General features: G+C 40.6%; 1 protein-coding gene across 2 annotated transcripts in view; it reads left to right on the top strand.

The window, feature by feature from the left end:
* The window catches only part of LOC139948721 (kinesin-like protein KIF28P), a 37,169-nt gene that overhangs the window by 8,008 nt on the left and 4,587 nt on the right, over nucleotides 1-24,574 (top strand). For both annotated transcript variants that reach the window (XR_011787473.1, XM_071947001.1), the window contains exons 7-25: nucleotides 1,170-1,281; nucleotides 1,574-1,681; nucleotides 3,492-3,625; nucleotides 3,884-3,954; nucleotides 5,222-5,282; nucleotides 5,954-6,121; nucleotides 6,378-6,493; nucleotides 7,534-7,648; nucleotides 8,359-8,422; nucleotides 8,951-9,079; nucleotides 9,628-9,794; nucleotides 10,554-10,702; nucleotides 11,873-12,010; nucleotides 12,842-13,063; nucleotides 13,456-13,524; nucleotides 19,259-19,381; nucleotides 19,892-20,011; nucleotides 20,677-20,754; nucleotides 21,741-21,902. Coding sequence is in view for 1 of the 2 variants with exons in the window: in XM_071947001.1 (XP_071803102.1) it covers nucleotides 1,170-1,281; nucleotides 1,574-1,681; nucleotides 3,492-3,625; nucleotides 3,884-3,954; nucleotides 5,222-5,282; nucleotides 5,954-6,121; nucleotides 6,378-6,493; nucleotides 7,534-7,648; nucleotides 8,359-8,422; nucleotides 8,951-9,079; nucleotides 9,628-9,794; nucleotides 10,554-10,702; nucleotides 11,873-12,010; nucleotides 12,842-13,063; nucleotides 13,456-13,524; nucleotides 19,259-19,381; nucleotides 19,892-20,011; nucleotides 20,677-20,754; nucleotides 21,741-21,902 (2,306 nt within the window). In the remaining variant the exon portion in view is untranslated. The remainder of the gene's footprint in view (nucleotides 1-1,169; nucleotides 1,282-1,573; nucleotides 1,682-3,491; nucleotides 3,626-3,883; nucleotides 3,955-5,221; nucleotides 5,283-5,953; nucleotides 6,122-6,377; nucleotides 6,494-7,533; nucleotides 7,649-8,358; nucleotides 8,423-8,950; nucleotides 9,080-9,627; nucleotides 9,795-10,553; nucleotides 10,703-11,872; nucleotides 12,011-12,841; nucleotides 13,064-13,455; nucleotides 13,525-19,258; nucleotides 19,382-19,891; nucleotides 20,012-20,676; nucleotides 20,755-21,740; nucleotides 21,903-24,574) is intronic.

Raw genomic sequence — 24,574 nt, forward strand, 5'->3', positions numbered from 1 at the left:
CGTGACACTGACCATTGCTTCGTCCTTCGGATGGGACGTAAAGCCGTTGGTCCCATGTGTTGTGTAACACATGTAAAAGAAGGCAGTGCACTTTTCTAAAAGAGAAGTGTTTCCCGGTGTTCCTGGCTGTGGCTGCTGTATCCTTTGTAAACCCTTATAAGGTGCTAAATAATTGGGTCTCAAAAAATTCATCATCACTGCAATATTACCTACCTTTCTGAAAGTTTGAATATACTCAGCCCCTTGAGTACCTTGTTAGGCCTGGGCGAATTATTCGAATATTCGGTTAATGGCGAATAGGTTTTCCTATCCGTAACCGCGAATGCCTTTTTTTTTCTTAACCGGATATTCGCATAGGGCACGAATAGCTATTTAGAAACCGGATAGTTCTGTAATTACAACTGAGTAACCGGATATTCTTTAATATCCGAATATCCGCGGACGTCGGGCGAAAACTGATATGAATGATTTGTCTGAATCCTTCTGAAACTTCTATTAAGACAGCATCAAACAGCATAAATTAAGTATTAAACTAGGCTCACCTCCGTGAAGAGTTAAAACAATGACATTTCTGACGTAATTTGTTCAAAGATTACAAAAGTTTTCCTTCACGTAGAGTCAATCACGATAAAAAGAAATAGCAAATCGCCATCTTTAAATTAGATCCGGTCATTTTTATGAATGAACCGAGTGACACTGTCTAAAACTAATATCAATCCGCCCATAAGATCTCATTCACAAACGAACAGCGCCCTCTAGCAGCAAAAAATAAAAAAAAGTTTTTGTTTTTTTTGTTTTTTTTAATAGCGCCCTCTAGCGGCGAAGAAAACTTTTCGAATATCCGGTTAATTTCAGATAGTTGGCCAGCGGTATCCGAATAACAAAATTTCACTATTCACCCAGCACTATACCTTGTTTGGTAGATATGCCACTTTATAAGACCTTGAAATTAAGGAAGGGCTGTGCTGCTATCTGCAGTACACAGCTTCCAAAATTTACAAGTTTCTAAGGTTAAAATCCCACTTTTGGACCATTGCAAGAGGGCATTCTTCCTTTACGTAAAATGCTGTGTAAAATAGCATGGCCCAGATCGTGCTGAGTTTCTGTACTTCATCTCATGCTAAACACATTGTTAGTCTGTGACTTTTCCCTTTTGTGTGATAAAACAGTTGAGTCCCAAAGCATCTTCCCAGTGAAGAGTTACGACGACATCAACGGAAGAATCAACGAAGGAACTCGCAACAGAACCATTGCATCCACCAACATGAATGCAACGAGCAGGTAAAAGTTTCTGTTCTTTTTCAAAACCTGATTTTTTTCTGTAAATTGTTTTGTACATTCCATGCAGGGTAGTTATTTTAAAAACCACACTGGATGATATTGAATGGTCAGACAGTAGGAGGGTTGACTGTCACCACATGATATCATATTGCAGGCTGACATAATTATCTGTCATTTAAAAACCTTGGTGGATGACATTAAATGATCACAGAGCTGGGGGTTGATACATGTAAGTTAAAAAGCCACTATACATATACAAAAATGTTGACATAGTTTTCTTTTTTTTTCACAGTCGAGCACACACCATCGTATCAATAAAGTTTGTACAGAAAGGAAAGAACGACACCGGCCAGAACATGACCAAGACCTCTATTATCAACCTGGTTGATCTTGCCGGCAGGTGAGATTCTTGCTGGGCCTTAAATATCTTTTCACTCTGACAGGCATGTTTGCTTCAAGGGCAAGGGCACCAAGGCATTTTCTCCTTGGTAAAGGGCACCCTATGAGAACACTTAAGGGAAGCCATGTTTGATGTTGAATTGACAGCACGTCCAGTTTTTTTGGTAACCCCTGGAGTTATAGATTTCAAGGACCTTCTGGATCTGGATAAATATTCTCAACACTCTAGTTAGAGACAAACGAGGAGAGAGGATGATGAAGAAATTTCAGTTTTAGATGTGGGAGGAGTACCCCAGAGAATTATTTCAGGGAAAACCAACACAGTCATGTAGGGACTGAAAACCCAATCCACATAGTGCCCCCGGTGGGATTTGAACCGGGGTCCCAGACGTGGAAGGCTAAGCAAGCCATCACTACACCAACCTGAGTTTCTGGGAACAGCATCGTCAGTGCTAAAGAAAGATATCAAAGAGCATAAATTCTTCTCATTGGAAGAAAATTATGTCAGACGGGCAGACATCTAACAATCAGAATTTAGTCAAACTGACTGAAATTTCTCACCCCTTCAAACCTATCATCAGGTTTAAAGGCAGTGGAAACTATTGGTAATTACTCAAAATAATTATTAGCATAAAACCTTTATTGGTTACGAGTAATGGGGAGAGGTTGATGGTATAAAACATTGTGAGAAACGGCTCCCTCTGAAGTGCCATAGTTTTCGAAAGACGTAATTTTCCTCGAATTTGATTTCGAGACCTCAGATTTAGAACTTGAGGTCTCGAAATCAACCATTTGAACGCACACAACTTCGTGTGACACGGGTAGGTTTTTTCTTTCATTATTATCTCGCAAGTTCGATGACCGATTGAGCTCAAATTTTCACAGGTTTGTTATTTTATGCATATGTTGAGATACACCAACTGTGAAGGCTAGTCTTTGACAATTACCAATAGTGTCCACTGCCTTTAAAGCATGGTGTGGAGAAAAAGGAAGAAACTATGAATAAATAGTAAACTTGCGGGTACAACCATGTGTACATCTCTTTTGTGTGAGTGTTGGCTTTGAAAAGAGCCGGTTTGGTCTTGACATTTCAAACAGTATACTCTGCTCGTCTTCAGGAGAATGAAGCAAGCAGAGTACACTGTTTAAAACGTCAAGACCAACCCGGCTCTTTTCAGAGCCAACACTCGCTCTAAGATATTTACACATGGTTGTACCCGCAAGTTTACTGTTTATTTATAATTTCTTCCTAAACAATAAGCACTTTGAAATACTTGTAGAAAAAGAAAACTTTGGAAACGTTATTTGATTTATAAGAATGTTTAACTTGTATATTTGGTTTGCGGTAACACCATGTGTGTATCTACTACAACCACACAACCAATCAGAGCATTGATTGACCTGCAGTGGATCCACTGAACCCCTTTAAATAAGCCCACTCTTCTCTTACCTCTTCAGTCTCCTGACGATGACTAGAGCAAGCTAGTCGAAACGTTGAGACCAATTCAGAACTGACTCCGGGGCAGTACAGTTAATTACGATCCTATAAAGCTAAAGTAGTAGTCCAGTCTAGTTTCTATACCATCCGCCCTGGTAATAGTTAAAAAGCAGGACAGTTCTTTTCAGAACTGAGAAGTCTCCCGAACCTCTGATTATCTACTCCGCGGCACTAGAATAAAGCAAGACAGTTCCCTAAGAACAACTCTACCTGGCAAGTAGATACACACATGGTGTTACCGCAAACCAAATATACATTGATACCTCACCATGCAATGCCTCAAATCCTATAAATGTTTAACTTGTTATAACAGTGAGCGAGTTGACAGTACTGGAGCGACGGGGGATCGTCTAAAGGAGGGAGCTGCCATCAATCAGTCTTTATCCTCCCTTGGTAACGTCATCAAGGCACTGGCAGACCAAGGGCTTGGAAAGAAAGGCATCAGAGGTTAGCCCATTATAATAATAATAACTACGTTGTGTATAGTGCATTTTACAATAACCACATCGATGCACTTTGCATGCACATTTACTGACATGATCAATTTATTAATTTAGTAAGTTTGATGATTTTGACAAATCGATTAAGAAATCCACTGATTGAGGTTGAAATTTAGGATCTTACCTTTTGTTCAAACCTCATAGCGAATCCCAAGTCTACGTCAGAATTCAATGAGTTTTTGTTCTTCTCTATTGTCTTATATAGTACCTTACAGAGACTCAAAACTCACGATGTTACTCAAGAATGCGTTGGGAGGCAACAGCAAAACCATTATGGTCAGTGACTCATTAACATTGATCAAGATATAATATACAAATTGTTTTTGTAATCATAATATTTATAGTGTTAGATTTTTTGTTATCTGGTCAATTTGCATCTGTTTAGGTAATTATTATTATTTATTTTTTCTTTGCGAGGTGATTTTATGCATTCTGGTGAAATTTTAGTACTGCATCTGCATTTGTTTACCGTAATCGAAGAATCAGAGCTTGCAGAAACAGGGAATTCTGTGCTTACATCAAACGTATTTCACAGGTTAGCAGGCTAACTCCACGTTACTAGGCATTCTATGCTTACACAGCTAGCGCAAAAATTTGGCGCTCGATGTGCAAGTGGAGAATGGTGTTCGTAAGCGCAGAATTCGGCGGTAAGCAGAGCCATGAAATCGGGCCCTCTTTGCTCCAGTAAAGCATTCATCTCGACATCATCAACAAAACATCTTGTTAGTTGAACAGTTCAAAGTTTATATTCCCAAATACAATATCCAGAAGTATTGTTTGAAGCTTTGCATGGTGTTGATAAATAGGATAAACAGTTTCTCTACTTCTATTGGTGGAGAGTGCGTCACGTGGGGTTGTTTAAATGGTTGATAATGACCAGTGTTTATAACCGGCTGGCTTCCGCGTGTCAAGCGCGCAAGATTATCACGCGGAATGCAATTCATAGCTATTAGTAACAGCGCGTAATCTACTTCTAAGCGCACGTGCCGAATTTATTTCTAAGCGCGCGAATGTACAGAATCTTCACAAAAGTTTTGAAAAAAAAGTATTTCAAACCATAAATTTTTAACTGTCAAAGTGTCTGAAATTGTATTTTTTTTTCTTTTTTTAACAAAAGGGCATTTATGAATGGGAGTAAAAGAGTAGTGACTCGTTCTTAAACGTCCGTTTAAAACTTTGCAGGGTCGTTGCCGTGCGCTAAAGGCCCTCGCCTTTGGCTCGGGCCTTTATCACACGGAATGCGACCCTGCCAGCTTTAAACGGCAGTGTAAGAACTCGTCGCTACCCTTTTATTCCCTTAGTAAACTTGTGGGTACAACCATGTAATGGATCTCTTTTGATGGAGTGTTGACTCTGATAAGAGTCAGTAGGGTCTCTACATTTCAAACAGTATACTCTGCTCATCTTCAGGAGATATTTCAAAGAATAAAAAAAATACTGACCGACCCTACTTTGTGACGCCCTTCTATGGGCAAAAACAAACAGTTTTAAGGTAGAACTTGTGGATGAGTTGAATCTATTCTTGTTTTCCCCTTTGCTGTAGATTGCAGCTCTTAGCCCTGCAGATGTCAACTACGATGAAACTCTCTCTACTCTAAGATACGGTAAGGTGCCATGTCTGTCATGTTCCCAGTCTTCACTTGCACTGAAGAATACTGATTCCTGTGACACACAAAAGAAAGTAATCTGACAAAAATGCTTTACATTTTCATAGTACTGCTTAACAGTGAGTACAAAAAATTGTTCTAACTATAGCAGCAAATATTTTGTAGGCAAAAGTGTATTTCAAAGGGAAGCAAAAAAAATAGGTGACCATCTTGCACTGTCACCATTGATTTGTATTGTTACGTCATTTATTTTCATACAAAGGTCTTTATAACTTTTTGTGTGCTTACGGCAAGCAGCGCTATTAAATGGAAATTGCACAGTAAGCACGAAATTGGCAGTTAATGGGTCTGGGTACTTTTTGTAGGACACAAAAACACAATGTCCACAGATTTACATTAAGGTTACACGGTTTGAAAAAAACGAAAGTAGAAGGCTTCCCTTAAAGTATTACTAGCTGAGGTGCTGTACTTTTTGAGAAATGAGTAAAAACCAAAAATACGTTTTACATGCTGAAATAATTTTCAGTTTTAGAGAAAACAAAATTATTTTTGCGACTTCTTGTACTCATTTCTCAAATACTACAGCACCAAAAAGTACCCAAACCCTTATGGATTTGGGCCATGTGTACGATTATAAAGCTTTGTCAATTTTTTCATTTGAATTTCAGCTGACCGTGCCAAAGCCATCAAGACGAAGGCCATCGTGAACGAGAGCCCAACGGATAAATTGATCCGTGAGCTGAAAGAGGAGAATGCTCGCCTCATGAAGGAGCTCCAGGCTAAGGGGGGAGTTGGAGGGGGGCAAGAAGCCATCATGCAGGGAGTACCAGAAGAAGGTGAGTCAAGGCTTCCCCAATTAATAAAAGCAATCGGTTTTTATGTACAGAGATTTGATTTCTCAGTTTTAAATCGGAGTTCCGGGTTTTTCTTTTGCCCCAAAGATCAAATTCATAAAAAATGAAGATAAAACCATATTATAACGCCTTAATTGCAGAGTACATGTAGGGCTTTTAAAACCAAAGATACATGTTAATATTGGGCTTCATGTAAAAAAAAACATCTGTCTTCTTTCTCTGATTTTTTTTGGAGCAGAGGTGGAAAGTTTGAAGAAGGTGCTTGAGGAGCAACTACAGAGGAACCAGCAGGAGATGGACTCAATGAAGCAGTCCTGGGAGCAACGCCTTAAAGAAGTACAGTCAGCCCAAGAGGTGAGACGAGGAACCAGACCATGAAAAATAGTCACAAACAGCAGCCATATTGTCGTTTTTTAATACAAGAGTCTATGCTTTTCAAAATAAGAATTGTGTTGCAAAGTTGACTGGGCCCGATTACATACAGCTATTTAGGAGAAAATACTGCTTAAATACTCAAAATAATTATTGCCATTAGATTTTTTTTGGTGACGAGTAATTGGGAGAGGTTGACAGTATAAAACATTGTGAGAAACGGCTCCCTCTGAAGTGCCATAGTTTTCGAGAAAGAAGTCATTTTCCACGAATTTGATATCGAGACCTCAAGTTTAGAACTTGGAGGTCTCGAAATCAACCATCTTAACGCATGCAACTTCGTGTGACAAGGGTTATTTTTCTTTCATTATTATCTCGCAACTTCGATGACCGATTGAGCTTAAATTTTCACATGATTGTTATTTTATGCATATGTTGAGATACACCAACTGTGAAGGCTAGTCTTTGACAATTACCAATAGTGTCCACTGGCTTTAATTACAAATCTCTTTGCTAGCAACAAATAAGTGGGGAACCAGTTGCAACAAAGTAAATTTAATGGAATGTTGGCTGGTAACCTGTGTTTGCTAAGAAAGATTTTCCCATGGCTTTAGCAGGTTTTTGTGTTTACAGGCTCTACAAAAATTGGGCCCTGCAGCCGATTTCTGGAAACGCTAGGATTAATCCTATCTCGAGTTAGGACGAGTAACCCGTCCTAACTAAGGATGGGTTCAATGTGTCCTCATGCCTGTGAATATGGAACTTTAAGATTCATCCTAAGTTTAGGAAGAGTTTGGTGAAATCGACGGCTAGTCCCTTTTGTTAGTTGTCATTTTTTGAAGGTCGTTAAGTCTGACCCTTCTTTTAAAATATAATGTAGCTAAGTTGAAATATTGTTGTCCCTTTTTTGTTTTGCAATCTTGTGTTTGAAAGCTTCTTTTAATTTTAAGTTGTTGTTTTATTAATCCACTTTGATTAAGTGTAAATAATTTTAAAGAGCGTAATTTTGTTCCCTCGTTCAGGAAAAATTAGCGAAGGAAATCCAGAAGAGGGAGGAGATGAAAGTCACGCCGCATTTCTGGAATCTGAACGAGGATCCAGCGTTAACTGGAATGGTGGTGCACTTCACAAAGTCTGGTAAGAGAAACATTTCTCATCATCAGGAGAGTCGGGAAATAGAGACGTACAGATATTCAACATAAAATATTACTGTTTATTTACATGGTTTTGATGAGGAAATTAAAGGCAGTGGACACTATTGGTAATTGTCAAAGACTAGCCTTCACAGTTGGTGTATCTCAACATAAAATAACAAACCTGTAAAAACTTGAGCTCAATCGGTCATCGAAGTTGCGAGATAATAATGAAAGAAAAATAACCCTTGTCACACGAAGTTGTGTGTGCATTTAGATGGTTGATTTCAAGACCTCAAGTTCTAAATCCGAGGTCTCGAAATCAAAATCGTGGAAAATTACTTCTTTCTCAAAAACTATGGCACTTCAGAGGGAGCCGTTTCTCACAATGTTTTATACCATCAACCTCTCCCCAATACTTGTCACCAAGAAAGGTTTTATGCCAATAATTATTTTGTGTAGTTACCAATAGTTTCCACTGCCTTTAAAGAGTAAGTCTAAAACTATTGTTTTGAACTTGTGCTAGCCAAGTAGGCGCCCGCCAACTGAAATTGGGCTGTGAAATTTGAGTGTTCGGCACAATCATCTAATAGCATCCTGTTTTTACTTGATTTTCTTCGCCAACCTGACCGCTCAACTACAGCGTATACAATCAATCTTATTCCCTTGACATGTGTCAATTTTACCGTTGTTATCTGTTTATTTGGTTGTCAGGGGTGACTAGGGTTGGAAATCAGAAGGCAACACCTCCGCCTGAGATCATGCTGACCGGCCTCAGGTAAAACATTACGAGTTCTGTGTGCTTTTGTTTGGAAAACTTATATTTAAAAAATAAATTAAAAAATCATCATTTCCAATGATGCAGAGTATCAGACAATTTGACTGAATTCAGGCTATTAATTTTTGTGTTAAAGGTTTGCTAAAGGTAATGATGCTTTTAAGCTGAACCTTGTAATCTTAAAAAGCATCATTACTTTGAACAACAGCAAACCTTTAAGCACTGTATACTCAGTACTTTCCCATGTCCCGTAAAAATAAATCTGAATCATATTTACTTGGGTGAGATCTAACCCACAACCTTTGCAATTCTAGAATTTACGCGGCTCTCATGAAAACATTGCTCTGTGATTTTTACCTTTTTTTTTTCTCTAAAACTTGGCAACCAATGAAGCTGAAACTTCTACAGGTAAACTATATTACACGCATCTTCATTCACATTGAGTAGGGATTCATGTCATGGCCAAAAACGTGATCTACATGAGACACCAAAACCATTTAATTAGCCAGTTCCTTTTTATTTTTCCAGTGTACAGAAGGATCATGCGACTATAACCAATAAGAAAAGTGTTTGCGTACTGAAGCCATCCGAGGGCGCCAAGGTTCTCCTGAATGGAAAGGACCTTGTAGGATCGCAAGAGCTCCACCATAATGACAGGTAAGCCGGGTTCAAATAATATCACGCTGGTATCACCAGTATATAACACAGCTTTCTTTCCATTGACCGCTTTCCAGGTGTATCATCATCTTGGTCTTTTTTCATATATACATCATATTTTCATTTTATATTAATTTTGGATGTTACCCATAAACTCATAATCATGTGACATAGCAACTGTCTTGATATAAAGTCTGAGGAGTTCAAATTTAAGTGGTAACTTGTGATCAAACATGTTATTGTACCAGACAATAACGAGGTGTAGCTGCACGTTATGCGACCAAACACGTGAACGTGAACGACGGAAAATGGTGTTGTTTCTAGGTGATGTTACCTCTTAGAGCTTATTTAATGCTCACATATGACGTCTGCACGTATGTGCCTGTCATGAAAAATGGTAAGTTCAAATTTGCTTAAAACGTGGGATTTTAACAACACAATTCTGTTGACGTTCACATTCACGTATTTGCTCGCATAACATACTGCTAAACCTCCATAATATTCTATTATGCAAATGTCTTATTGGGCGCCCCTTCCTTTTATTTCAGAGTGATGTTTGGATCGAGTCATCTCTACGTCTTCCATCATCCTCAAGACCTCGCTAAGAATCAGAAAGCCGGCATGAAGGAGGAGAGAGTGACCTATGACACGGCGCAGGAAGAGATTGCCCAAAACGCCGGCTTCGATATGATGAAGGGCCCCGATAAGTCTAAAGGTTTGTGGTCGAATTGTTGTTTGTCTGAAGAAAAAAATTGTTATGCAAGTCGCCAGACACAAGGCCTGAAGGCCACTTCAAGATGTGGGCTACAAACCAACTATTTTTCCAGGGGCTTAGTGGATCGGTCTATTGCCGTGGTGCCCTGTGCTTTTGCTGTGTGGTTTGTTCTGCAAGGTTCCAATAGAAATTGACATAAGCCGTGTTCGCATTGGACTAACGTTTTACTGAGACAGTGGTTAACATTCCAAAAGGGGAAACTTACCAGCGTCCGCACTTGGATTTATTTGACTCGGGTAAACTAACTGAGACCGTGGGTAAACTAACCGAGCTGGCCCCCTGCCTGACATTGAATAGTTTGATAACCACGAAAATATTATTCTTCCATGACAAAACATGTCAGCTTCTTCGGGCCACAGACGGATGGGAGATTTAACCGAGTCGTCGCGTCCGCATTGGACTTTCAGGTTCGGTTAAACTGACCTGGTCAATCTTCCTGGGCACCTTTGGCTCGGTTAAACTACCCATACGGGTCGGATAAGTTACCTGGGAGGAAAACTTCCAGGGCTGTTCGCATTGGACTAAAAATGGGTAAGTTACCCATTGGCTCGGTTAGTTTACCCAAATTATGTCCAATGGGAACAGGGCTATAGACATTTCCCTAATCGAAGTACCCCTTACCAAATGAGGCCCAGATCCCAAGGTTGTGTGTAAGAACATGTGCTGAATGAAATGTTGGTGTTTTTGTTTCGTCAACAGATGATTTATTGCTCCAAGAAGACCTGGTTCAGCTGATGCCGATGGTCAACGAGGCCAATGCAATGAGTGAAGAGCTCAAGAAGGGAGTCCGATTTGAAATCGTTCTCATTTCACCACAGTCCAGGGGGCTGAAACACGGCAGGACACAGGTAATAATAATGGGGATTTATAATTCAATTCCATTCAATTCAATGGAACACTTATATCCACATTTGCACATGGAGACATCAACCTAAAAGCCGAGGCTTGTGATGAACAAGCCCTTTACAACAACACAAAACAGCACTGAATTGAAGAATTAAGAATTAATAATTGATACGGTAGATACAAAAACACTCATCCTTATAGTCTGGCATTTTACACCTGTTATCTTCATGTAATTCCTTTTCCACACATCATGAACAAACCATTGGTGCTGCTGAATGCCCAGGCCAATTAACTGCTCATCCATTAAGAGTAAGTTCTAGTGGGCACAACTAGTCGACCCGTGGTTGACTACTGACCAGCAGCGTACATGCGCAGTGTCGCACCCACTCGAACGACTCACTTGGAAGTCTAGTCAACCTTCCGCCTTTTCGCTACAGTGTCACTGATTCCCCTCTGCGCTTTACACATGTTAAAATGGAACATGCTGTTGGGACCAGTGAAGAAACCATGGGCTCGAGGCTGGTTCCAAATGGTCGACCACAGTAGTCAACCAATGGTCGGCCAGCCTGGGTTCGAGTGCAAATGGTCAACCTTTAGTTAACCCTTGTGCACACTCGAACTTGCTCTAAGTTTTAAGGCAGTGGACACTATTGGTAATTTCTCAAAATAATTATTAGCATAAAACCTTTCTTGGTGACAAGTAATGGGGAAAGGTTGATGGTATAAACATTGTGAGAAACGGCTCCCTCTGAAGTGTCATAGTTTTCGAGAAAGAAGTAATTTCCCATGAATTTGATTTCGAGACCTCAGATTTAGAACTTGCGGTCTCGAAATCAACCATCTAAACGCACACAACTTCAGGTGAAAAGGGTGTTTTTTTCTTTCATTATTATCTTGCAAGTTCGATGACCGATGGAGCTCAAATTTTCAGGTTTGTTATTTTATGCATATGTTGAGATACAACAACTGTGAAGTCTAGTCTTTAAAAACTACCAATAGTGTCCACTGCCTTTATTTCCATGTGAACACATTCACTCACTGAAAGGATGTATACATGTACTTTCCAAGTTTTTGTGGCTAAACTTGATGAAACTTTTAATACAATTTTCCTGAAATGTGAAGTTTGGGAACAAGACAAAGAGGTTTTAAGCTGAAATGTTTATTTCTTGCAGCTGGCGGTACTGATGCGATGCAATAACAACGACAACGAGTTTCTATGGGACAGGAACAAGTTTCTGAACCGCAAATATCTGATGCAGGAAATGTACCAGAACTTTGTGGACGGCGACAAAGACTGGGACCTAGAGCAGGTAGGAACACCCCTTAGTCTTGACACTCTTGCCATCGATTTCACCAAACTCTTTCTTACTTAGGATTAGTTTTAGGACTAAAGGACAAGCTAAAATCTGTATCCAAATGCGTAGGACCTATTGATCCTAGCGTTTCGTGAACTCAGCTGTTGGGGTGACGGGGCTTTTTCCTCTGCTGTGCCACACATATGGAACTCTCTACCTGGTAATCTTCGATCTTGTCTTTGTACCACAACATTCAAATCTCTTGTCATAACTTGTCTTATGTCACAGGTTGTCAAGGATTAAATTAGTTTGGTTTTGGGTTTTTTTTTGGGGGGAGGGGGGGGGGTTACTGCACCATGAACACCTAGAAGGGTGGATATGTGCACTATTACAAGTCTTTATTGTTATTATTATTATTATTCTTCCAACATACACAGTAGTAAAGGAATGACTTGTTATTGAGCCATTTTAAAGCGGGCACGACCACGATAATGTCCACAACTCTTCTGGCAAAGCAGGTATAAGGGAATAGAAGAATGGTTTCTCGGTCTTAGACTGCCATTTAAAACCAGCCACAACACAACCACAACCATGACCCGTCCAACAAAGACAGTGTTAAGAGAATAAAAGGTCGGTTACTCGGTCTTGGCCACGACACAACCACGCTATGTGTGTGTAGGCCTTGTCGACTTAAGTCGCCAATGGTAAAGTAAAGAAGAGAGGGTGTGAGTTAACTAAAGTTGCCCGACGGTAAGGAAAGGGTTTACAGAATATAACTATTGCCATTATATTCATTAAACTCCATCCCTCTGATCATTCCCGTCCTCTTCGTTCCAAAACCTCAAGGATATAGATCCGTTCTGGGAGCCTCCAGACTCTGAAGTCATGATCGGCTGCGTCCATGTCTTTCTCCAGAGCCTCGGCTACCTCATAGAGATCGAGGAACTCCTCGGAATCACAGACTTCAGAGGGACGGAGCAGGGCCTGCTCAAGGTAGAAATCAACCCTTGCCAGAAGGACGGCTCAGCGCTGGATGATGACGACTTTGTCGATGACGCTAAAGAATCGGTAAGTTGAATCTGTCTATGAAGTTTTACAACTGATTGCAGCAGCCAAGTGGTTTAGAGCATCGAATTCAAGTTCTAGTGGTTTAGTCATCGTAGGTGGATTTGAATCCTGGTTGTTACACTTGTGTCCTTGAGCAAGATGCTTAACTATAATCTCTTCTCTTCACCCAGGGGTATGAATGAGTACCTGCGAAGGTAGAGGTTGATATTGAGTTTGAAAAAGTCTTCTGAGAATCATGGCAGCTCGGGCTGTATATTCCCCAGGGAGCTGACAAAGGTTAAAGGAATGTTAATGACCCAGATTGTACAGTGTAGCATTTCCCGCTGTGTTCAAATGTTTTAGGCACAACAAATGTATAACAGTGTCAGCTTTTGGTTTTATTTCTGTTTTAGCTTGGACGGCAAGTTTCCTTCAACATTGCAGTACACCATGCAAGAGGCCTACCAACAAGATTTCAAAAGGTACATACGCAAGACTTCAGAATATTTAGTTTTTTTTAGTTCTGCAAGATTACATGCGCCTGAAGGTGGGGTGTCGTGGTTGAGTGAATAAGAGCACCGAACTCAAGCTCTGGTGTTTCTGATTAGTAGAGTGTGGGTTCGAATCCTGGTCTTGACATTTGTGTTCTTGAGCAAGACACTTAACCATCTCTCCACCCAGGGGTAAATGGGTACATTTGAGGGCTGAGATGGTTCTTGTGATTGACTTAGCTTAGTGCGCTACATATTTGGCGACACAGGCTGTATACTCCCAGGGAACTGAGATGGTTTAAGGAATGATTTAAAGGCATTGGACACTATTGGTAATTGTCAAAGACTAGCCTTCACAGTTGGTGTATCACAACATATGCATAAAATAACAAATCTGTGAAACTTGAGCTCAATCGGTCATCCAACTTGGGAGATAATAATGAAAGAAAAAACACCCTTGTAACACGAAGTTGTGTGCGTTTAGATGGTTGATTTTGAGACCTCAAGTGCTAAATCTGAGGTCTCAAAATCATGGAGAATTACTTCTTTCTCGAAAACTATGGTACTTCAGAGGGAGCCGTTTCTCACAATGTTTTAATAATAATAATAATAATAATATGAACACTTATAGTGCGCCGGTATCCACCACAAGTGATGCTCATGGCGCAAGGAAGAAACACAAAATGAATGAAAAGCAGCTGTGAAAAAGAGGGTTTTGAGGGCCTCTTTGAACTTATGAATAGAGGACATGTTACGGATATTAAGAGGCAGATTATTCCAAAGTAAAGGACCAGCATGAGAAAAAGCCCTGTCACCGCAACTGTTGTGGGTGTGGGGAACAACCAGTAATGACGAAGTGGATGATCTAAGACATCTGGAAGGATTGTAACGGGTAATTAATTGACAATTATACTGAGGAGCAGAACCATGTAAAGAATGAAAAACAAGCAGAAGTAATTTGTATTGAATGCGATATTGAACAGGGAGCCAGTGAAGTGCATTTAAAAGCGGAGTGATATGGGTTCTCCTGGAGGACAAAGTGACCAGCCGAGCTGCAGTGTTTTGCAGTCAGTGCAAACGAGAGATTTGATTCTGTTGTAAAAGACTAAAGAGAGAATTACAATAATCAAACCGGGAAGAAATCGGAGCATGAACAATCTTTTCTGTGGTAGAACGAGTTAAGTATTTACGGATAAAGCCCAGATTTCTTAATTGATACCAAACTGATTTACATATGTTAGAAACCTGGTTAGACATAGACATAGCAGAGTCAAATGTAACACCTAGATTTTTACAGACTACAGAAGGCTTAATTTTACAATTACCTATGTTGATATGAGAGACTTTGACCTTAGCCAGATGAGCTACAGAACCAAGTAAAATCATTTCAGATTTGTCATTGTTTAACTTGAGTGAATGGGATCCCATCCATTGTATAACATCAACTAAGCATGATTCTAGTTTGTGGATGGCACTAGAAGCATTCTGTTGATTAGGAACAAAAGAAACATAGATTTGAACATCATCAGCATAGCAATGGTATCTAATGTGATGGCGATCAAAAACATCCCTGAGTTCACTCAAATATATAGAAAATAACATTGGCCCACCAACTGAACCTTGTGGGACACCACAGTTCAAGGAGATAGGATCAGATTGAGTCCCATTTATGTACATGACTTGCTGGCGATTAGTCAGGTAGGATTTAAACCAATCTAACACAACGTCTTGAATACCAAGGGATGAGAGAATATTTAAGAGAATGTCATGAACAGTGTCGAAAGCGGATGAAAGGTCTAACGAAACTAAAACAGTTATCCGCCCAAGGTCCATCTCCATTGGAATGTCATTAGATAAGTTCACGAGGAGTGTCTCAACACTGTGGTGTGCCCGATACGCAGACTGTCGACTATCGAGAAGATTGTTTTCACGGAGGTAGTCTGACAGTCTTGAGAAGACCACTCGTTCGAGTACCTTGGATATGTATGGAAGATTCGAGATAGGACGGTAGTTTTTGAGCAATTCTGGATTTAAAGACGATTTTTTGAGTGTAGGATGAACGTGGGCTAGCCTGAGAGCTGCAGGAACAACACCATTGTTCATACTCAAATTAACAATCTCCGCAACAATGGGTGCAAATATATGAGAACAATCCTTCAACAACATAGTGTGGATGGGGTCCAAGTCACAAGATTTCGCAGGAGTGTGACGAATGAGAGACTCAATTTCCTCTGTAGAAGTAGGCTCAAAGGAATCGAAAACTGTAATTGTTCTAGAAGGTCGTTGCGAGATGTCAGGAGATAGGCTGGTGCATATAGCATCGATCTTGTTTGTGAAGAACTCACCAAAGAGCCGAGCAAGAGATATACTGCATCTGTGAGTAGGAAGTGGAGAAGCTTGCTTGCGATTAAGAAGTTGATTAGCCACACGAAACAGACGTTTTGTTTCATTTCCACAGTCATCAACAACTTCATTATAATAAGCACGTTTATACTTGCAGTTGAGGGAACTGACGTGCTGACGTTGCTTGCGGTAAAGGTCACGATCCACCTCCAATCCAGAGGATCGCCACCTTTTTTCCAGTTGTCTCTGTTTTCGTTTCTCGACGGAAACAGTGGGTTGTACCATGGGGCATGAGGACGAAACTTGACGGGGCGAGATTTAGCAGGAGCATGGACATCCAGTAAAGTTTTAAGGGTGGAATTATAGCAATCGATCAGATTGGCAATCCCATCAGAACAGCTCGCTATAATGTTATTCTGTTGAACATCCGCAGCGAAGGAAAGTCTATCAATGGCTTTGATGTTTCTCAGGACTTTTGTTCGACAGACGGGGCGTGGCTTTTCCAAGTGTAACTGGCCTACGATGGCAGAGTGGTCAGAAATGCCAGGAACAACATCAAGGTCAGAGAAGAAATTGCTGTCAGCAATGCGTGCGATGAAAACATCAAGGATGTGACCATGGTCATGGGTCGGTGACAAGATTCTCTGCCTGAGACCATAACCGACAAGCAAGTCATTGAAGCGTTTGGTGTTAGGAGCCGATACATTATCAAAATGAATGTTCAGGTCACCAGTTATTACAAGCGGAGTACACTTCAAGGTAGAATCTTCGAGAAGGGGTGTAAACTCGTCCACAAAGTTGGCAAAAGGATATTGGTGCCCAGGGGGTCTGTAGACAACAATAAGGTCCACACTTCTACCGGTAGAAGTTATGGTAGCAGAGATTGTTTCGAAAGATTGATAGTCCGGAGAAGATTTGACATTGACACTCAGTACATCACGAAATAAAATGCCAACTCCACCTCCTCGTCGGCTAGCTCTTGGCTTGTGTTTAAAGATGTAGCCAGTTGGGGTCAGATCAGCAATTACTGCGTCATCCAATGGAGTCAGCCAGGTTTCGCAAATGCACACTATATCAAATCCATTGTCATTAACATAGTCCTGAAATTCCGTGGATTTGTTCTGGAGTGAACGTGCATTTATGGTGCAGAGCAATAACTGGTTATTATTCAGTTCAGGTGTAGGATAAATACTGGTTCGATGGAAGAGATTCCTTCTAATAGCAATTTCCTCCTGTTTTCTAGGGGATCTTCGCCCGCGATGTGTCTTTCCCTTCTTAGAAATACCAAGAAATAACATTCTTTCCCATACATCTTTCTGCAGTCTGTGGGTACGTGTATGTAGATTGGACGGATTAAGGCTATGGAGAAAGCTTTGCTCGTAAGTTACCTTATCATTCAGTGTCATTGAAATGTTTCCATGGCTGTCAGGTTCATGAGATGCAGGACCAGGGTTGGGACAAATGTCTCCCGATCTTAAAAACAACAGGTTAAAGGTAGCGGTTGAGTTGGCGTAATAACACACAGGGCTGCCATAGCAATATTTGACTGTCGCTGGTGTATTGTTCTGTGGAAGGGGGGTGGAACACTGGATACACTTTCCATTGCACAGAAGGACAAAGAAGACAATGGTCGTGAAGTCAACTTGCTCCATTGTTGAACAGTAGTTGTATTGTCAAGGCAACAGTAGCTATAGCGTTGTGTACAGGGGTTGAGTAAGCAAGTTGTAATGGTGGGGGTGTGTGGAAGAGATGGCATATGATTCTATCAGCAAAAGTCAAAAAGTTACCTCCTCTACAGATCAGTAACAGTCCACTCAAGAGCCTTTAAAATTGTTGTACTGGTTCCACAGGAGTTTAACTATCAGATGATCCAACAAAAATATGCTTACTTATGATGAATGCAGAAAAGACACCATAATAAACGAGAGCAGTGTGATAGGGCAACACGGAGGCGCACACTACTCAATATACCATCAACCTCTCCCCATTACTTGTTACCAATTAAGGTTTTATTCTAATAATTATTTTGAGTAATTACCAATATTGTCCACTGCCTTTATAAGGCCCAGTGATCAGGGGTAATAATATTGAAGCGCCATGAGTGTCACTACGTGATGGACCTGAATGCTATATAAAAGAAGCCACTATTATTATTATTATTATTATTATTATTATTACATGCGCGAGGTGTTTTCTTTAGGTCTGACATCTGAGGTTGTTAATGTGTGGACGTGTGTAAGTCCACATAGTGTTTTAAGTCCCTACTTTATTTGGACTTCTTTTGTTCTCAGGGCCAAGCTTCTTATAAAGAGTTAAAACACAAATAATTTATAACAAAGCTGAGAGAACAAAGGTTCTGCTTGAAGTGCAGGATTTCTTGTCTCTTTCAAGAAACTACCATATTTATGCGATCATTATATTCTACTTTTAAAATGTCTTTCAAACCATGTTCATATCTAATATTTGTTATTTTTGCATCAGGAGTTGAGAATATAATTTGTTTTACCCTTACATCATTGTGTATTAAAGACACTAGATACTATTGGTAATTACTCAAAATAATTGTTAGCATAGAAACTGACATGTTAGCGATCAATGGAGAGAAATTGTGAGAAACTGCTCCCTCTGAAGTAACGTTGTTTTTGAGAAAGAAGTTATTTCTCACTGAAATATTTAATTTGATTTTGAGACCTCAGAATGTGATTTTGAGGTCTCAAATCCAAGCATATGAAAGCACACAACTTAGTGTGTCAAGGGTGTTTTTTCTTCCCTTATTTTCTCGCAACTTCGACGACTAATTGAGTTCAAATTTTCACCAGTGTACTATTTTGTGCATATGTTGAGATATATTAAGTGAGAAGACTGGTCTATGACAATTACCAAAGGTGTCCTGTGTCTTTAAGCACTGTATACTCGGTGCCTAGTACACATTCGTGTAAGGGTAGAATCAAATTACATTTTCATTTCATAAATGATTTTTATAGCCCAAAATCGCCCAATCCAATAAGGCATGTTGTCTTCGGACTTGGCGCAGAATGCTCGCAGATTCAGAAATCAGTGTGTCATAATGGAGTGTAAATCAATACTGAAAGATCTTGGAGTAATTGACGATGACTAGAGCAAGCTAGTCGAGACCAATTCAAGAACTAACTCCTCGGTAGTGCAGTTTTACGATCCTATACAGCTAAAGTAGTAGTCCCGCCAATTTTCTATACCTTCCTCCCGGGTAGTAGTTCAAAAGCAGGACAGTCTCCCGAGAATCTGATAAATCTACTCCACGGTAGTAGAATAAAGAAAGACAATTCTCTATTGAACAAACTTTACCTGGCAAGTAGATACACACATGGTGTTACTGCAAACAAAACATTTTTTTTTTCTATAGAGTCGCTGCAAGTACCGTTTCTACCTGGACAAGAATACCACAGACACAGCTGAAATTGAGGGCACCTGTAATCCTGAATTTGGGCACAGTAAAATCGTCTCCGTTAACGCTGTCACACAGCAGGTAACTAAGCAAAACAACAACAACAACAACAATTTTAACTTGCAAATTTAAAGTCTGTCTGCCCACTTTAACAGTGCACAATCAACCCTCCTACTGTCTGACCATTCACTGCGCAAAGTCAACCAAAACCCTCCTACTGTCTGACCATTCACAGCACAGTCACCCTCCTACTATGACAATTTAAAATGCGCAGTCAACCCGCCTGCTGTCGGACATTCACAGTTTACAGTCAACCCTCCTACTGTCTGACCATTCACATTAAACCTTCCTGCTGCCTGACCATTCACGATGCATAGTCAACCATTCACCATCTCGCCATTCATAAGGCAAAGTTAAAGTTGCGTTTGTTTGTTGGTTTCCATGGCATCATACAGAATTTAATCAAGGTCTTCAACGGAGAGTTAATGGTACATACGATTTGTGGTTTCCATGGCATCATACAGAATTCAATAAAGTTCTTTGACGGATGGTGAAAAGTCTCTCACTGACAATGTTCACATGTCTTTTCAGCTGCTTGACTATTTCAGCGACAGTTATCTGGTGATTGAAGTCTGGGGCCGACAGTCGGACCTAAACAAGAAGCAGAGAGTCAGCAGAGGGAGGCCTAAAAGTGCAAAAGAGAAAAACATGGTAAGAAGCCTGGGACGCGTTGTGGCGCCCCCTCCTGGCCAGAAACATGTTTGCTCTTTGGTAGTCCCAGTTTTAACACTTACGTAGCTTTTCCAACTAAAACCATGACTATGGGTGCGTTTTGGCGATCGTAACCAATAGCTGTTTCAGTTGAATTAGCCATTGGCCAAAAACCAAAACCGCAAACGTACTAGGCACTATATGCACATGCGCCATCTCAAAGGCAGTGGACACTATTGGTAATTACTCAAAATAATTATTAGCATAAAACCTTACTTGGTAACGAGTAATGGGGAGAGGTTGATAGTATAAAACATTGTGAGAAACGGCTATCTCTGAAGTAACATAGTTTTCAAAAAAGAAGTAATTTTCCACAAATTTGATTTCGAGACCTCAGATTTAGAATTTGAGGTCTCAAAATCAAGCATCTGAAAGAACACAACTTCGTGTGACAAGGGTGTTTTTTTCTTTCATTATTATCTCGCAACTTCGCCGACCGATTGAGCTCAAATTTCCACAGGTTTGTTATTTTATGCAAATGTTGAGATGCACCAACTGTGAAGACTGGTCTTTGACAATTACCAATAGTGTCCAGTGTCTTTAAAAGTACCATGTGTAAACAAACCTTTGTTTCAATTTGTTTGTCTTGTTTGTTTTATCGGCAGGATCCTGACGAGAAATATCGGATGTCCGTGGAGCTGAACACAGAACGGAAGAGAGTTACAAGACTGGAATCTAAACTAGTATGGAATTTTACTGAAAGCTGACCTGACTGTGACTTTGACCCTCAGAGACCCTTGACCCTCAATAACCCTTGACCTGGTCAATGACCCTTGTTAGTTTTTGTTTTTACCCATACACCGATGTGTGTTAGCACTGTATACGCAGTACTTTCCCGAGTCCTGTGAAAAATATCACAGGCATGTTACTCGGGTGGGATTTGAACCCACGACCCTTGCAATTCTAGAGCAGAGTCTTACCAACTACACTACCGAGGTTGCCCGGTAGCTAGAGGCAGGTCGAATCCTATGTTTTGGCAGCGGCTACCGCAGTCTCTTGTAATGACCCTTGTTGTTCAGTATTCCTTGATTCTCAGTGACCATACATCTTCATTGATCTTTCTCAGGTGGTGTCCGAAACAAGTGATTTTGGCAATGGCTATTGGTCATAGGCTTCAGTGACAGCATTATGGAGTAGAACCTTTTTGCATTCAAGCTACAGCCACTGTTAAAGCCATTAGTTCAGACCATAGAGTTATATATAAGAACTAGAGAGCGCACTGGCCTAAATACGCGCCCCGGCATGCGCTTATGCCGCAATTTTTTAAGTTGACAAAACTAGCATCTCACAGCGTGTGTTTGTGCGGCCATTTTGTAAGTTGAACAAACAGCATCGCGTGAGCGTTCAATAAAAAAAACCTCAAACGTGTATTTCATTCTCAACGCGCGTGCAGAATGGCGCGCTTGTCATCTTGCGGTCCCGTGGCGTTTGTGCACGAAGCATCACTCGTGCGCCCTCTAGTTCAACTCTATGGTTCAGACACATTTCCATTGTTTATGTAGTTCTGAGCATGCGCACAATTCTGCGCAACAATGGATTCACCTGGTAAATGTGCTGCCCCCTTGTGTCACCTAAGAGTCTCTCATTTGAACTATTATTCGAAATTTCCTAACTCAAACTATATCCATTCAACGACTTTTAAAATACTGCATTTATTTTTACCTTTCAGCACAAACTGAAAGACCTTGTGGTCCTGGCCCAATCCAGAGGCGAGGATTCCATCGCCATCAAAGACCTAGAGACCGCCCTGTTGGGGCGGGGGACATCGGCACACTTAAAAGCTGCAGCGAGAGTCGTTGGCGTTACCGAAAACTCCAAAGTGGATGGGCAGGTGACGAGTGCTGCTTGTAGTTTACAATAGAACCATCAATTAGGCCAAATAAAATCAAAAATACCAGTTGATCATCCCCTCCCTCACCTTTTTTTTGAGGCCGTTTTTTTTTTCTTTCAAAAAGACAAATGGATCTGTGTATTCTTCTTAAAACTTACTAATCTTTTAAGACTTTAAACTGGAGAATTGGTGGCCAGTTTGAATTAAAATGCCTGGCGGCCCCCTTTGAAGGAAATATAAAATAAAATATGAAAAGACTCTCATCCTCCTCTTTTTGGAAAACCAGGACGATCAACTGTTTTTTAAAATATTATTTGGCCTTGCATCAGAGATTGTAGAATAAGGCGGTATCCGAAATGGCTTCTACAGCTACGGCTACAGCTGTTGCTAAGGGTGTTGCTAAGGACGTCCTATACCTCAACGCATGATGACGCGGAAATCTAGCTGTAGCCGTAGCTGTAGCCGTCAATTCGGACACGGCCTAAGCCATTTTGAGATATGGTGGAGACATTATAATAAGCCATTTGCAAGTAAGATTTGAATAATGACTGGTACAATGACTTTCTTTTTTTTTATCTTTTTTTTTTATGTGTCGCCAGACACAAGGCCTGAAGGCCACTTCAAGGTGTGTGCTACAATTTTTTCTTTTCCCAGAGGCCGTTGCCACCTACTCCTAGGGCTGAAACAGGGTTACCCCGTTAACAGTCCATACGGATGTAGGCTTGGGTATCATGCTTAGTCACAATGTAACGCTTACACTTGAATTCCTCAAACTATAGAGACAGTTGCTTTATCAAATGGTTCGGGGCAAGCTTTTGTATAGCAACCTTTAATTGAGCAAACCCTGCTACCATTGTGCCATACACATCCAATTCTAAATTGTGTATGGGTGTTCACTGTCTTTTACGTAACTACGCAAAAGCTTGCCCCGAATCATGTGACAAGGCAACTGTCTCTACAGTCTGAGGAATTCAAATTTAAGAAGTAACTTGTGATCGAGCACGTCAATGTACAAGACAATATTAAAATTCAACACGCAAATGGCTTATTGCGCTTTATGGTTTGGGTAAATCTGTCTGTATACAGCCGAACCAAACGTTGCACTCCTATGCTGTTCGCCATATCTCCAAAAAGGCTTATTTAGTGTAGGAAGAAGGGGCCATTCAGAATAAACAGTTTTTAAAAAGATAAATATTCTTTCTTTTTAAACTTTTTGAAAAGTTTTAATCGGAAACTTAACGTTGATTAAAATTAATTTTTCTTAAACCCTCAAGCCGACTATTTTGAAAAGTGTTCAACATTTTCAAAGATTGTCTATTCTGAATGGCTCCCCTGTTTAGACATCCTATTTATACTTTGTGCCTTTAAGAGTGCTGCAATTTGTTGGACAAAACATACTGCTGGAAACACCAGTAGCAAGTGTTGTCTAGTGTAGTCATAGAGTTATATATAAGAACTAGAGGGCGCACTGGGCTAAATATGCGGCCCCGGCATGCGCGCATGCGAACATTTTCTAAGTTGACAAAACAGCATCGCACAGCGTGTGTTTGTGCGGCCATTTTGTAAGCTGACACAACAGCATCGCGTATAGCGTTCAATAAACACAAACTTTAACGTGTACTTCATATTCAACGCGCGCACAGAATGGCGTGCGTGTCTCCTTGCGGTCCGGTCGCGTTTGTGCAAGCAACATCACCAGTGCGCCCTCTAGTACTTACATATAACTCTTTGAGTGTAGTATTCTTTATTCACGAATAAGATAAACACAGAATAAGCCCTTTTCACACTACTCTATTCTTTGGGGAGTAACGGCCGGCCCTTTCACACTAAGATCGCTTTACCCCTGAGCTACCCTGGCAAATGGGCATACTCCGGGGAATCGCCACCCCTGCTCTTGAGTAGAGGGATAAGCGGTGAAACTATGGGGTATTCTTGAAAAGTGCAGCGGGAACCTAGACGGGGACAGTGTGAAAGTGCGTGGGGAAAACGAGGGTAAAAAAACTCCCAGGCCACCCCAGTGCTGAAAGTGTGAAAGTAGCTTTTCAGGGGCCTACCCTCATACCCTCTAGTTTTGTTACCCCGCTGTTTTAGCATTCTTATAGGGGGGGAAGGCAGAAGCTGTCCTAGTAAATAATTTAAAACGACGTGTAAGATATCTCAAAATGTTTACTCAATTTTATCTGAAATTTTATGCAAATTTTATTTTGATAGTAGGATTTGAAACTCTGCATGGTGGGAATTTAGACCCCTTGCATATGATGATACAAACCCAAAACAGCGCCCTCATTGAGGTTAATGAATGGCTATCATTGGCTGGGGGTCGGCGCAGCGCATAGGTGCATGCTTGATTCGGTCAAAGACGGCAGCCAATGCAACGGGTTTTTTCAAACTTAGACAATCGGTGTGTATAGATCGATACGTTCAACCACCGATTCTTCTGGGACCTACCAGAACTAGAGAGTTTTATGAACATGGCGTCTACGCAAGCGTCACTAGATAGGCTCTAATTTCGAGGCTTTACATTTCTAGTGCGTACATCAGGTTACTACACATTCTTCGCTTAGACATCAAGCGTTGAAATTATTCACTTGTTCTGTAAACGAAAAATAGTTATCGTTAGTGCTTAATTCTGCGGTAAGCAGAACCAAGAAATTGGGTCTTGCTCAACACTC

The sequence above is a fragment of the Asterias amurensis genome, chromosome 16 (assembly GCF_032118995.1).
Source record: "Asterias amurensis chromosome 16, ASM3211899v1".
NCBI classification, from domain to species: domain Eukaryota; kingdom Metazoa; phylum Echinodermata; class Asteroidea; order Forcipulatida; family Asteriidae; genus Asterias; species Asterias amurensis.